This window comes from Pogona vitticeps, chromosome 3, assembly GCF_051106095.1.
Source record: "Pogona vitticeps strain Pit_001003342236 chromosome 3, PviZW2.1, whole genome shotgun sequence".
In the NCBI taxonomy this organism is placed as follows: Eukaryota; Metazoa; Chordata; class Lepidosauria; order Squamata; family Agamidae; genus Pogona; species Pogona vitticeps.
Genome location: NC_135785.1, coordinates 225,755,264 through 225,770,215, shown reverse-complemented (window position 1 = coordinate 225,770,215; position 14,952 = coordinate 225,755,264). Strand labels below are relative to the sequence as shown.

General features: G+C 37.8%; 1 protein-coding gene across 1 annotated transcript in view; it reads right to left on the bottom strand.

Annotated features, from left to right (window-relative positions):
• Positions 1-4,498: 4,498 nt before the first annotated feature.
• The window catches only part of CIP2A (cellular inhibitor of PP2A), a 33,674-nt gene continuing 23,220 nt past the window's right edge, over positions 4,499-14,952 (bottom strand). Inside the window, exons 15-21 of the mRNA XM_020806379.3 lie at positions 14,479-14,553; positions 14,274-14,384; positions 12,475-12,650; positions 10,714-10,827; positions 9,039-9,121; positions 7,321-7,460; positions 4,499-5,849 (exon numbers count right to left, since the gene is read on the bottom strand). Of these exons, the coding sequence (XP_020662038.3) occupies positions 5,679-5,849; positions 7,321-7,460; positions 9,039-9,121; positions 10,714-10,827; positions 12,475-12,650; positions 14,274-14,384; positions 14,479-14,553 (870 nt within the window). The 3' untranslated portion in view covers positions 4,499-5,678. The remainder of the gene's footprint in view (positions 5,850-7,320; positions 7,461-9,038; positions 9,122-10,713; positions 10,828-12,474; positions 12,651-14,273; positions 14,385-14,478; positions 14,554-14,952) is intronic.

Sequence of the window (14,952 nt, the reverse complement as noted above, 5' to 3'; positions counted from 1 at the left end):
AGTTGAACTGCAGTTTTATCTCTGCCGTGGTCAGATACCTACAGTTCATAAGCAGCCTTTTCCTCTTGCTTTGAAATATATGTGGGGTTTGCTACAGGCATTATTGTAGTTGTTTACTTCCCTAATGGAAACGACAGGAGGTGCTAAAAAAAAACTCCTCAAAATAGGAAATCACATTGCACCTCTAACTCCACCAGGCAAAGGCATTGTGTTTTCTCCTATGTCTAACTCAGAAATTTAAAAGGGAAAAACAACACTGACATATTTTCTATGCTAAGGGAAGGTAGAGGAAAGAGAAATAATGTCACTCTGCTAACAAGCTGATGATAGCATCATCAGCTTCATGAAAAACCAGTCAACACAGCAAAGTGATGCCAGCATTAAAACCTAATCTGAAATTCTATCTAGCTTCCTGGCTGCTGGGTTCTTTAAGCCTTCCATGGCAGTCTGTGTATGAACAGGAGGAGTCTCCATATTTGTCTTAAAAAGTGGGTTTGATCCATGAAAGCTCACATTAAAATATAGCAGTTAGTCCTTAAGAACTGGCTGGATAGTTGAGTGGTGTAGGGATCTGGCTGCAGAGCCAGAAGCTGGGAATGTGATTCCCCACTGTACCTCCTGTGAGTAGAGCCAGTCTGTGTGACCTAGGGCAAACTGCACGGTTCCTGACACCCCCAGGAGAAAACGGAAACACACTTCTATGTATACTTTAGCTCGAAAACCCTGAAAAGGACTGCTGCAAGTCAGAATTCGTTGTTGTTTAGTCATTTAGTCAGGTCCGACTCTTCGTGACCCCATGGACCAGAGCATGCCAGGCCCTCCTGTCTTCCACTGCCTCCCGGAGTTCTGTCAATTTCATATTGGTTGCTTCACAGACACTGTCCAGCCATCTCATCCTCTGTCGTCCCCTTCTCCTTTTGCTCTCACACTTTCCTAACATCAAGGTCTTTTCCAGGGAGTCTTCTCTTCTCATGAGATGACCAAAGTACTGGAGCCTCAGCTTCAGGATTTGTCCTTCCAGTGAGCACTCAGGGTTGATTTCCTTTAGAATGGATAGGTTTGTCCTCCTTGCAGTCCAGGGGACTCTCAATAGCCTCCTCCAGCACCACAATTCAAAGGCATCAGTTCTTTGGCGGTCTGCTTTCTTTATGGTCCAGCTCTCACTTCCATACATCACGACAGGAAAAACCATAGCTTTGACTGTGCAGACTTTTGTTGGCAAGGTGATGTCTCTGCTTTTTAGGATGCTATCAAGATTTGTCATCGCTTTCCTCCCAAGAAGCAGGTGTCTTTTAATTTCGTGGCTGCTGTCTCCATCTGCAGTGATCATGGAGCCCAAGAAAGTAAAATCTGTCACTGCCTCCATATCTTCCCCTTCTATTTCCCAGGAGGTGATGGGACCAGTGGCCATGATCTTAGTTTTTTTGATGTTGAGTTTCAGGCCGTTTTTTGCACTCTCCTCTTTCACCCTCATTACAAGGTTCTTTAATTCCTCCTCACTTTCTGCCATCAGAGTGGTAAGTCAGAATTACCTTTATTTATTTATTTCATTTTTATTTGTTTTGTGTTTCTTGTTGATATTCATATTCATGACAATTTTCTGGATAAATTATTTGCAAATGCCACAGAGAAATACGAAAATTAAGTACTTACTGTGGTATAAATTCTTGTGCTTTACATCCCACCTCATTAGATTGCCTGCATGGGGTACTCTAGGAATGGATGGCATCCAAAATATGGACAAGGCTTAGAATCAGCAGAATCTTGGTTTCAGTTGTTGAATATGGGTTAAAAATACATTAAAATGTATTTGCAAGCAATGTCCTCAGGAGACAAGTGGAAAAGGGGACATTTGATATAACACAAATAAAGGAACAGCAGAGGCCCTTGACCTTTTTTCCTTCATGCAGTGAGGCTAGAACCTAATGCAACTGGTTAAGTGCTGTTTTTCAGAGCTTATCATACAAGCCTTTAGAGTCTGAAATTACGAAGCCCTTTTATTTCCTTTCAGATGTCAAAGCCGTTCGGCTCTTATAAGACAGTTGAAATGTTACTCTTGAATACTAACATAAACAATATGCCCAGATATCTTCCAGTAATGTCCAGCCAAGACAACAGCTGCCTCCTGACAAAATTAGTTTCTAATAACATAATGCAGACTAGAGGGAGAGCCCAAAATGCATTGTAGCTGTCATTACTTTGAAGACATTATCTTGGCATACAGTATTTACCTTATTTTGCAAAGATGTATTTTAAGCACGCCTTGTTCCTCACCATTTGATTCTGCTATGAAAAGGATCCTGGAATAAAGCTGCTACTGTTTCCCCGAAAATAAGACCTAACCTGAAAATAAGCCCTAGTAAGATTTTTCAGGATGCTCGTAATATAAGCCCTACCCAAAAATAAGCCCTAGTTAAGTGGAACCCTGCCCTCCACCATTGTGCAGCAACCACAATATGACATGACTGTAAAATAAAACATCCCCCGAAAATAAGCCCTAATGCATTTTTGGAGCAAAAATTAACATAAGACCTGTCTTATTTTCAGGGAAACAGAGTATAGTGGTGCCCCGCTTGACGACGATAATCCGTTCCAGGAAAATCGCTGTTAAGCTAAATCGTCAAGCCAAAAAAAAAAAAAAAACCATTGGAATGCATTGAAAACCAGTCAATGCGTTCCAATGGGGAAGTACCTCATCGTCCAGCAAAGATTGCTCATAGAGAACCACCAATCAGCTGTTTAAAATTGCTGTATTCCGAAGCAGGGGTCCAGAAAGCAGCCGGCTGGAAAGCCATTTTGCGGACCTGGAAAAATCATTGTTTAGCGAACAAACGGTTCGCGAAGCAGGATCCTAATCAACGTAATGCGGATTTCCCCCATTGGAACCATAGCAATCACAAAAATCTCAAGCGATTTTGACGTCATGCAGGGTAAGCGTCTAGCGGGGCACCACTGTCGTTCCTAAATTCAGAGCAACTGAAGAACATGTTCAAAGATACTTTGACGTACAGGGTCCTTTACTAAGAGAAAGGCAGGACAGAAACAAAAACAAAAAAAGTTTTCATAATATTAGTTTTCATAATATTCAAGGCAGAGTCAAGATACCAGGCACAAACACTGAACATCCAAAACAATTTATCTCTAAAATAAAATTTCCACTGATTTTCATTCCACAACTAAGTTTTCACCTGCATACCCACTGAATCAATTCCCCTTAAATTAGATTAGGCATCCTTCAGTCTCGAGAGACTATGGTAACGTGCTCTGTATGGAGGACTTGGAACAGCATCTAGTGTGGCTGATAAGGCCAATTCGAGGGTGATAATCCCTTCCACGCTGAAGACAAATACAATCTGTCCCGGCCAGCTCCCTGATTTTGCTGTTTTTGTGACTGCCTCTTTGTCTCAGCCTGCTGGACAAGGGTCTCTTAAAATTGGGAGAGGTCATGATGCACTGCCTGCCTCCAGGCTGAACGCTCAGATGTCAGGATTTCCTATCTGTTGAGGTCCATTCCTAAGGCGTTCAGATCCCACTTGCAGATATCCTTGTATCGCAGCTGTGGTCTCCCTCGGGGGCGATTTCCCTGCACTAATTCTCCATACAGGAGATCTTTTGGAATCCGACCATCAGCCTTTCAGACAAATATTCCAAAACTGTACCATGGAAGTAGTCAGGATCAAACTAGATATCAAAATAGATATTCTTTGCAATTAATACATTTTTCTTAAAACAAAAGTTTTCCTTAAAAGCGGATGCCTTAGCAGTCAGCCTTGCAAAACAGCCCCATATTTACCTTGCAATTATCATTCACAAAATAAAACACGCTAACCAAAGATGTGGATATTGAACCTGAAAATGAAGAAACAGTTATTAAAATTGTGTTCAACAACAAATTTATTGGGTAATGGTGGGTAAATTTTAAAATTCCTCTTCCCCCCCATGTTCTTTGATTCCAGTCAAAAAGCAAAGGGGTTTCGTGTGTGTGCGTGTGTGTGTGTGTGTTTGGATGAAGCAGGAGTTGTAATTCTCTCCTTATTCTGCTTGCGGAAGCAGTTCTATCAGTGGAAATACTGGCTCCACAACATTCCCCTACTCCATTTTTTATCTAAACTAAACTGCATATGAAGACTGGCATGGCTGAACATCTACACTCTCACTGGGGAAAAATTACTCACAGGAATCTAGTATATCGGAGAGCAGGGAACGCCAGAATCTTAATTTTTAAGTTTTTCTTGAAACCTGAAGGTTTGTAAATCAATCAGTTATTTTGGAGCACTAAAAAGCCTTTACTTGTGGGAGCAATTACATCAACTATCACTTGCTGTCTGAAATACAGTTTGAAAACAACCTATCACCTTTATGAGAATGAGACCCTGATGGCCGGGGCAAACAATGTTTTTTATCAGTTTTGAAAAAAGGAAGCTGATTTTATCATCGATCTATAAAAAACATTTTTGTGTTAAGTCAAGTACATTTATAGAGTACACACACACAAATCTGAAACTGATTTTTTATTTCCCTTCCCAGACACAAATGGTGCCATCTACAAGTATAAAATGACAATTGCAAAAATAAGCTCATAATAAATATTTCATTAAAATGTCAAACACCATTACTGAATTAGAGACAATAAAAGCAGCTTTCAAAATATAATTGAAAGCATCAGTTGCATGTGTAAAAGAAGACTTAAGTTTAAAGGTACTTGTTGATATTTTGGCTTAACATCAATGCACTCTAAGTGGAATTTCTTTCAGAATGTTAATATTCTTAATCACCATCAAGTTTCATGCATTAAAATTCTATAGTTTACTAAATACATGCCTTTGCCTTTACCTAAATTTGCTAATTTTTATTCTTATTAAAATTCATTACTCTAAAAATATTCATATATTCATTTACAAATGTATAGAATTTGAAAAAGTAATAAATGTTCTCAAATGTAGCAAATTGTAACTATATGATGAAGATTCAAACCGACACTACAGATCTTCGATATAAAGAATAGCAACAGTGTAGGTGTTCAAGATAAAACAGATATTTTCAAAAATCTGAATAACTAAAAGGCAGAGTATAAAACGAATGGCAGTTGACATTAGAAGATGAAATAAAGTTGATTATGCAAACCCATGGGTTTTCCCCCCCCTGTCGACATAGATTTTGGAGCCACATACTCCAATAGGCCAGAACATTTTAATTGCACATTCAATTTAATACTTATTATTGTGGTTACAATCTGCCTAATATGCTACTTCAAAAATATTTTGGAATACATACAATTTTTGTGTATTTTCCCTCTAATTTCTGTGTTTATGTGTTAAGTAACTGTACAAAATTCTACATACATACAATTCTTAAAAATCAATACTCATAAAATAGTTTAAAAGTGAAAATTTCACCCCACCCCAAACTAGCTTCCGTTACTGTAATGTTGTATATCTGGAAGATCTCTCACTCCTTTTCAAAAGTATGTCAAATTATTTCTTGTTTAAACAAGAAACAAGGCCTACACAGTAGCTGACAGCTGCAGGGGTAGCACTACTGTCAACATGCACAGAAGTTGGTATGTTTCTTGCAGAAACACATAATATACTATTTTTCATAAAGAACTCTCTACAAAAGTGGGATTTTTTTATTTGATTGGTTCTTTTTCATGAAATCTAGCACTAGAAAATCATATTCTACAGGCTGAGATTCACTGTCTCCGCACTTAGTTTACCACCACTCAAGCTGTGTATCATTGCTATCATGTGAGAATGTTTATTCAGTTCTTCTTGCTGGAATTTGATTAAGGCCTCCTTTTCTTCAAGTCGTCCATCCAACTGTGACTTCTGAACTTCCAAAGAAGATGCCTAAAGATACATATCACATACTGTTCAGGTCAAACTCTCCAACATGCATACTTTGTAAACTGGAGGAAACTCAGATTTAACTCCTCTATCACATCACAACATGGTTAAGAAAAGTGATTAGCATAATATTTAAATTGGGAAACCATAGCCTACAACTGTGCTGAAAACAAGTGAGGTACAGTGTTTAAAGTACTGAACTAGGACTCTGGAGACTTGTGTTCAAATCCTTGCTTGGCCACAAGGCTGAGTGATCCTGCTTAGTCACTGTCTGAATCTGACCTACATTACAAGGCTGTCATAGGATTAAAGAGGGAAGAACAGCCAGTATCCTTGAGCTTTAGAGAAAGGAGGCATATAAAAAGAACAAACTGGATCTGTTTGCTAACCAGCATTGCTGTTCACTACATTTAGATGTGACATCTTACCGTATTTTTCGCACCATAAGACACACTTTTTCCCCACAAAACAGGGGGGTGGAAAGTCTGTGCATCTTATGGAGCGAAGAAAACAGATTATATTTTCCTGTTTTCTTCTCCTAAAAAACGGGTGCGTCTTATGGAAAGGTGTGTCTTATGGAGCGAAAAATATGGGTAATTGGCAAACTAGAGTTATGCAAGCGCTTTTAAACCATTATTTGCCTGTTACAGTAGGACCCTCGTATCTGCTGGGGATTGGTTTCAAGCCCCATTGCGGATACTGAAAACTGGATACTGATCCTGCAGATACAGGCATTCTATTGTATATGTCTCTAGATGACAAACCACAGATGACTGATACATAAAATGAGTCTATGCTCATATGGCTGTTAGGGAAAAACTCACCACAGAATCTTACAGAACATGTATTTAATGAAATTATTGATGAGCATGAATCAATCCAGCCTTGTTTACTCACAGTACCATCAGTACAAGCAAGCAAGCCAGAAGAGTCTGCTTTTTAATTCATTGTTCAATCCAAAAGGAACAATTCATAAAGTGGAAACACACATCTCCATAACTGGGGCTTATTGCCATATGTTGTTTTTTAAACAGGCATGCTTTTGCCAGTATTACCAACAGATGTGATAATTCATAGAGAAGGAAAATACACTCCCAAATTGCAATCCAAAGTGACCAGAATATTTTGAGAAAACTATGATTTCAATTTTAAGAAAAACATTCACTACATTTAGAAGCAGAGTGCCTCACTTTTATCTACCTTAGTATCTAGCTTGCAAAACACAGAACAATGAAAACGTACCACTTGCTTCAAGTCCCATTCCTTGTTATTTTACTTATAGTACAATACTATAAAAGTTAAAAATAAAAGTTGCATTGAGTTCAGTGGGGCATACTCATTTGGAAATGAATATAAGATGACAGCTTCCTCCTACACCATTTACACAGTAGTACTTGCAACAGCAATGATCACCAGTTCAGTACTTTTAATTTCTTTTTCTAAATGTGGCATAGACTCCCCCCAAATAACTTACCTTAATGCTCAGTTCTTTTCTTGCCTGCTCTGTTTTGCTCAGTTCTTTTCTAAGAACATCTATGGTCTCCTCCATATCTGCTTTTTCCTTCTGCTTGACTCTCAATTTTTCTTCCTGAACTTTTGCCTTTTGTTGTAAACCTTTTGAAGAATTTTGAGAGAAAAACTTGAATTCTTTGCCAGATACCAGAAAAGCAACCATCAACATTTCTTCAGGGCTACTATTAAATTAGCTAGACAGCACTGCCACCTACTGAATGGCTGTCATTTGATATATAGTTTTCGGTGTTTCAGTATCCAAGCAAAGATACATTTTGCACTCTGTTGCAGAAACATGCTGAGACATCTGATCTCAAAGGGATAACACAAGAGTTTTCCTGCTGTCAAAGCTTATTTATGGTAAATTCAGAAATACTGCTATGTGAACCTGAAAAAAAGAATCACAATTTATTCTAGGAAGCTGCTTGTATTAAATTAATTACTGTAACCACAAGTTGTTCACTACATGAGCAGTACGGACTGTAGCTGCAACAATTATTGCTGCCTTTTGAACCATGAACTACCATTCTTCAGAGAGATGAAACAGTCACTGATGATATTGGTACAAATCTGCAGTTATGACATACACTGAACATTCCCTATTAGAGAACTCCCATTTACCAGCACTGACAACATTCCTGCATCATTACAGCATGCTGAGCTGAAGCTTTGGCCCTAGGCCTAAAACATAAAATGCTGTTCTTCAACAAAGGAAGAACATGTGAATCAACAAAAGATTCCAAGCTACTGCAATAGTACCAATGTTACAGAAGAGCAATTGGAAACTGCAAGTTACAATTGGGAATCCATCTATCAAAAGAAGTTACATTATTTGAGTATACCCGTAATGGTCTGTTTCTTGAACTAGCATAAGTTTTTTGTATGTCCACAGCAATCCCCTTGGTTTACAGTCTTACTAGGGAGATTCAAAGACAGACACTGATGGACCTAAGCCATTAGGGCAGGTGGAAGGGCTCATTTTTTAAGCTTTGCTTTTTTGTTTTCTCCCCATTAATTACATTAGTTCTGTTTAGTGAAAAGGCTGCATGGATGGTGGAGACACATGTGAACTTTGTACCCCCTCCCCAAATGTTGCCAGCCCACCCAGACCTTCATAAGAGCACAGATCCTGTGACCAGAAACCATAACATCAGATGAATGTTCTTACATGCTCTGTTTCATTCAGGTGAATGGCATGAAGGTCTGAATGACTTCCAGGAGGTGTACGACATGGGCACAGGTCTCTACATTGCCATTACCCATTCAGCCTTTCCAAAGTTTCCGGAATAATGTCTGAATAGACCTACTGCTTCCTTCTGTTGATGTCTAAGGAGTGAAGTGAATTATGCCAGCTCCACAGTTGGTCTCATTCTCCATCATTCCACATAATTTCATGTACTGCCCTCATTCACTTCCCTTCTTTTTGTGCTCCCTAGCATAAGGGAAACAGCTGCAGATTTTTCTTGTGGCTGAAAGCTGACACACAACATTTGCCCTTCCGCTCCAAAAGTAGATTAAGGTCTCTAACACTGTAGAAGATGCAGAAAATCTTACAATGACTGGGATACGGTGCCCTTCAGGTAACACAGGACTGCAGCTTTCAAAGAGTAACAAATACATTTTGCAGGTCTGAACTGTAAAGCAACACACCTAAGAAAGTCAGAATTCTTCAGCACTTACTTGATATTTTCGCATCTTTATCTTGCAACTGTTTGTGCAACTCTTTTCTATGCTCTTCTGTTTCTAGCAACTGAGCAACCGTTCTGAAAAATTGAAAGACACAGCAGTAAGGAACTTCCAAGAGCCAGCCTTTATAACCTTGGGCAAGCTGAACAGTCCCAGACTGCCCCCAGAAGAAAAGAATAGCAAATCACTTCTTAGCATTCTGCACCTGGAAAATCCTTGCAGAGGGTCACCATTAAGTCAGATTTGACATGATGGCACATACTTATTAAAAAGAATGAACAAGAAAAGTCTTTCATCAACATTTAACCATTACTTGAGCTTACTATTTAAAAATCAGTTTTCTATTCCCCGAATTCATTATCCTTTAATCAATGAAATAATAAAATGTTTCTACATATTCTAAAGAATTAGAAACAAATGTTCCATAAAATAAAGGCAACGAATAACCACCATTAAAATTTGCAATTTATGGTCTTGCACTAGAAGTTGCTATGTAAAAAAAATTGTTTTTGTTTTTTATTAGTTCTATTTAAACAATCCTGCAGATGTATAATTTTTCTTTATCTTACTTGACATTCAAACTTTATACATTAGAAAGTCTCATAAAATAACCACAGATCTTATCTTACACTTTTACTGTAAGGTAAGATTGTGGCATTGTTCTTTTCCACTGCCATTAACGTCAGCTGGGTTTTTCCCCTTCCAAAACCTATGTAAGGAAACAACAAATGAGTCTAATTTTGAAATAACTGTATGAACACAGAACCACCACCACCATATTCTTATTTGTTTGAATAGGAACCCAGCTATATGCGCTAAAAAAAGAGAATTGGATTTGAATTTGTCAATTCAGAACAGAGGCATTTACTATGTGTTACTTGTTACTATATGGTACTTATTTCTTACTATTTGAGAAAATATCTCAGATGCAAAAATCAAGGGTCATAATTTAATGTCAGAACTTTTTGGGGGGAGAAATTTCACTACTATGAAATTCTTCCTATAAAAATTACATTCCTGTGTGCATAAGCACTTTCTTGAGATTTCTTCTTTGCAAAACTTTTACATTATTTCCAAACATTATTCAGAGGTTTTACATCTATATAGTTTTAAAAAGCTGTTTAGGTATATTCTGAGGGGCTTTCACAAAAAAAAAATATGGGCATGGGAGATCATCATTCCAGATTAAAGCATAATTGTATCTCATTAAGGGTACCATTTTGAACAGAAACTTGTTTTTAAAAACATGCACACAACAATAATTGCACCAGTAGTTTCTGCCCTGTGGTGAGGGGTCTACTTGCATGACTAGTGTTGCACTAGTTGCCAAATTGGTCACATGACAAACATCCTGTCAAAAAATGCGACCTGCTTGTGCAATTACCATTAGGTGCAATGTTTCCTTCCCAGTGGGATTCTGCCTAAATAATTTCCTGTTCACTGCACCGCAAAGCCATTTGGCTCTTTTGATTATGATCTTCACAGTTTTATTATTCCAGAGAAAAAAACCAGCACACAATCATTGATAAAACTGAGAACAATGGGGAAAAAGGCACTTCACAACATTTCCAAGTATATTAAAAGCTGCTTTAAGTAGTTCTGATCGAATCCAAAGCATTTCACTGAAACATACCATTCTTTTAACTTGATTTTTTAAAAGTGAACTTACTTGTCCTGCTGTTGCCTGAGTAATTCATTCTGCATTTTTATGGCCTCGTTTTGTTTATTCAGGGAATTATACATTAGCTGTAGATCATTATAGTGTTTTTCCATTGTTTCATGCCTAAAAGATTAAAGTGTTCTTAGTAAATAGAGCTAATGCTGAGTCAATTTCCATAATGCAGTATTTTGATCACACATTTATGTTTTTCTTTTAGAACCTTACTGGGTTTTTTTATGGAAGTGTCTGCAGATGTCTGTGTGTCACGGCTCAAGAGCAACTTTACTCAGAATACAGTAGTACCTCGGTTTACAAATGCCTTGGTTCTAATGTTAACTGGAACAGAAATCCATTGAAAATAACGCCTGTTTACGATTTTGTTTTTGGCAGTACGAAGCAAGTTTCCCCTATTATCACCTCTGGTGGACTTGTGATAAAGCAAAAAAATTTGGAGCAAAATACATACATGGCTTGTTAAAATAATCAAAAGGCATGTAGATTTTAGGCCAGAGCTCTTTCTGTTAGGTATAATACCAGAAAGTGTTGATAGACAAAATGTATATTTAATACTGCATATTCTAAGCGGCGAGGATTATTTATGCACAGTACTGGAAAAATGAAGGAACACCTACAGATCAAGAAATAATTAAAAAGATATTGGATTGCGCCAAAATGGACAGACTAACACTGAAAATCAAAGGAAAAGAAGATACAAAATATTATCAAACATGGGACTTATTCTATCAATGGTTAGAAGGATGTTGTATAGATTAGGAGGGTAATGTGTGTAGCAGTTGTTTTACAAATGATTATAAGTTGTACCCTGGTGACACAATGTTAAATCAATATGGTTGGATTTATATAATAAAAAAAGGGAAAAAAGATTAAAGTATTCTTAGTAAATAGAGCTAATGCTGAGTCAATTTCCATAATGCAGTATTTTGATCACACATTGATGTTCTTCTTTTAGAACCTTACTGGGTTTTTTTATGGAAGTCTCTGCAGATGTCTGTGTGTCACGGCTCAAGTGCAACTTTCCTCAGAATACAGTAGTACCTCGGTTTACAAATGCCTTGGTTCTAATGTTAACTGGAACAGAAATCCATTGAAAATAACGCCTGTTTACGATTTTGTTTTTGGCAGTACGAAGCAAGTTTCCCCAGGATGCATTGTGCCTGGAGGTTTATAGTGCCGCTCCCTTTCCTATGGCAACCTGCGTTTCGGTTTACAAATTTTTTGCATTACGTAACATCCCAGAGAACGCATTAAATTCATAAACCGAGGTACTCCTGTAAGCCTTAAATGATTAGACTGGGAACAGCAGACTCGCTTCTAATAAACTGGTGCTCAGCAAACTTTTCCATGTTGTGGATTACACAGAAACTGATGTATTGTATTGAAACCTGGCTATCAGTTCAGGAAGTCTGACATCAGGAGGTGGTGATCATATGCAGTGACAAAATTCTCCACTAAAAACTGATCACGTACCAGTCAGACTGATCCAGACTTCATGTGGATGCTTACTCCCAGGCTCTACCTAACCGTAGACACAATGGCTTGGCATCCAGCAGTTGTCCTTACACTATGCACAAACGCAAATTGTGCAAGTAAGTGAAAATCAAATCTATCCATGCTTCTCTCTATGCACACTTGCCCAATCTGTTCTAAGTACAAATGAGAAGGGTTTTTATTATTTGCTTTCTTGTGCAGGGGGATATTTTTCACAAATCTATTTCCTTAAATATCTTGCAGGGTGGTGCAACATCTTACTTTTGTATAAGATCAGTGTGCTCTTCTGCAATTGTCTCCAGTTTCCTATTGTGTTGAAAGAGTTGTTGCATATCACTTTGTGCTCGTTCAGATTCTACCTGCTGTGCATTCAACAATGCCTTAAGATCTTCATTCTTCCGCTCTGCATCTTTCAGCATTGAAGCAAGTGTCCTAGCCTTTTGGAAAGATGTGAAAGTTAGTCCACTCCATTTCACAATATGCAGAAAAGTGTTGTCTCTAATGGCATCCATCCACCAGTGAGATGGACCCTGCTGACAGACCCGATTCTACCCTATATGCTCTTCAACTTTACCCTGGAGATTTAGGACCATTCCGATAATGGGGTTGTGCAAGAAACTGTAGACATGTCTAAGGATCCCATTTTTAGTTTATGACAATTCCAAATATTACACTAGCAACTTCTACAGGGCAGAGGTCTGTTTTTCAAAGCAATGGAAGTTTCTAAAGCAGTGCAGGCTTTAGAAACTCCAAGCATCCTGATTGCAAATCAGTTTCAATAATAAGAATCATTGGGCAAAGATTTGCTCTCTGAAAAATTGTGCCTAATTAAAGAAATAATAACTAGGGATGGAACTTGCATTTTTAACAAAGGGAAATACTCCCTCCTCATTTTAATTTTTTGTCGTTGCTGTTTAATCCCAAAAGAGAGCCTCTAAAACATGAATGATTTATATTACTGAAACATATCCTTTCACGTTTCACTCTTTTATCTAATCTTCCTTCCTTCCTTTCTTAGTCAGATTGCCTGGGAAATATTTCATCAAATAGAGTCATGAGGACTGCTGGTAGTAGCCAATCAGGTATCTATGGGGAGCACGAATTCTGAAGCTACAAAAGGGCCTGGATTGGTTGGAACCCAATAGGAGTACTCTGCGTTTTCTTTATTCCTTGTTTGTGCCCAAGGTTCTGGCACTCTCCCACTTCACTTTTGCTGCCCTGCCTGCCTGTGCCTCTCTTGGATTCTTTCTTTTTCTCCTAGATTTCTGGGGTGATTTTCCCCCCTATACTTTGGAATACTTTTGTTTCTGCTGGCAAACAGACTGCCTATGCCAGTGTGTCTCCCTGGAATTTTTTTTAATCCCCACCCCACCCAAAATTGTCTGGTGATTTCTTCCTGTATTTCACCCTTTCCTTTCTTGGATAAATTTTGCTAAAGAAAGCATCAAATGGCAGTGGGGAGAGATATCTGCCCATGTTCTGCTGGCTTTGATTTAAGGAGATTTGATTGCATTTTTGCCATTATTTGCTTGGTCCATTTGGGGGGATTTGAAGAGAGGGGGCTGTGTGTGTACACGTTTATTTTGATATCCCCACGTGTGGCTGTGTGCACACTTTCTATTTTTGATTTGTTTTTAAAAATGTTATTTGATGAATTTACTGTGTATTTATTATGTTAAAATTAAATACTTTTGTTTAGTAGTTACTGTTGCTGGTTGTACTGTTACCTTCTGTTGGAGTAGACAGATTCTTTGTTACCTTTCCTCTCCTTTTCTGGATAATTTTTCTGGATTCTTTAAGGCTTTTTTGGACTAGCACCACAAAACATGAAAGGAAAAAACCTGAACAAACTGAGCCAAAAGAGACAGTCCTTTTTGTATTAAACTAAAGGACCAGTGTAGAAAAAAACATGAAAATGAAAGAGGCACCCTGAAAGAACCGAAAACAAAAATTTTGCCATGTTCATTTCTAACAATAATACATATTGTTATAAATGGATTTGCAGTGGTTGGCGTAAACTTGTAACATAATTCTCATGTCAAAATTTCGATTTTACCCACCTCTGATTCAGCTTGAGCTCTTTGGCAACGATATTGGGCAATAAGTCTATCAGCTTGAGCAAGAGCTAATGCCTTTGCTTCCAGAAGGTCTTGTAATCTAGTTTCTTTAGACTGCCAATAAAACAGAAATTACACTTTGACATTGAGGCATAAGCAGCATATGTATATAAAACAAACATACAGATTTGTAACAAACAGTACTTACTGCTAATGCAGTTAGTTTCTGCTCATACACATCCATTATTTCAGATACTCTTACATCTGTGATTGCTTCCTTCATCTGCAGGAAATGTTGACAGCATGAGCTACAATATGCAAGGCATAAGAAGGGTAATGATACAAGTGTTGGCAAATGCCAAACATTTGTTAGTCTTCTTACATTAACAAATAACACAATAATGTTCATTAAAGGCATTAATGGAATCCATATAATTATACTGACACTTCCTAAAACAAATTGCCATGTTTAAAATAATGAGTTCCACTTCAAACAGAACAAAGTATTTAACATTTATTTATTGTTATGTGTTATCTGATCAGAACAAACTTATAGAGACCCAAATAGGGCTTTCAAGGTAGGTGAGAGATTTGAGCAATGTTTTTTTTTACCAGTTCCACTCCCCTAGTCCGCTTCCATGGCTAAACAGGAATTTGAACCCAAGCCTCCTACTCCCTAAAT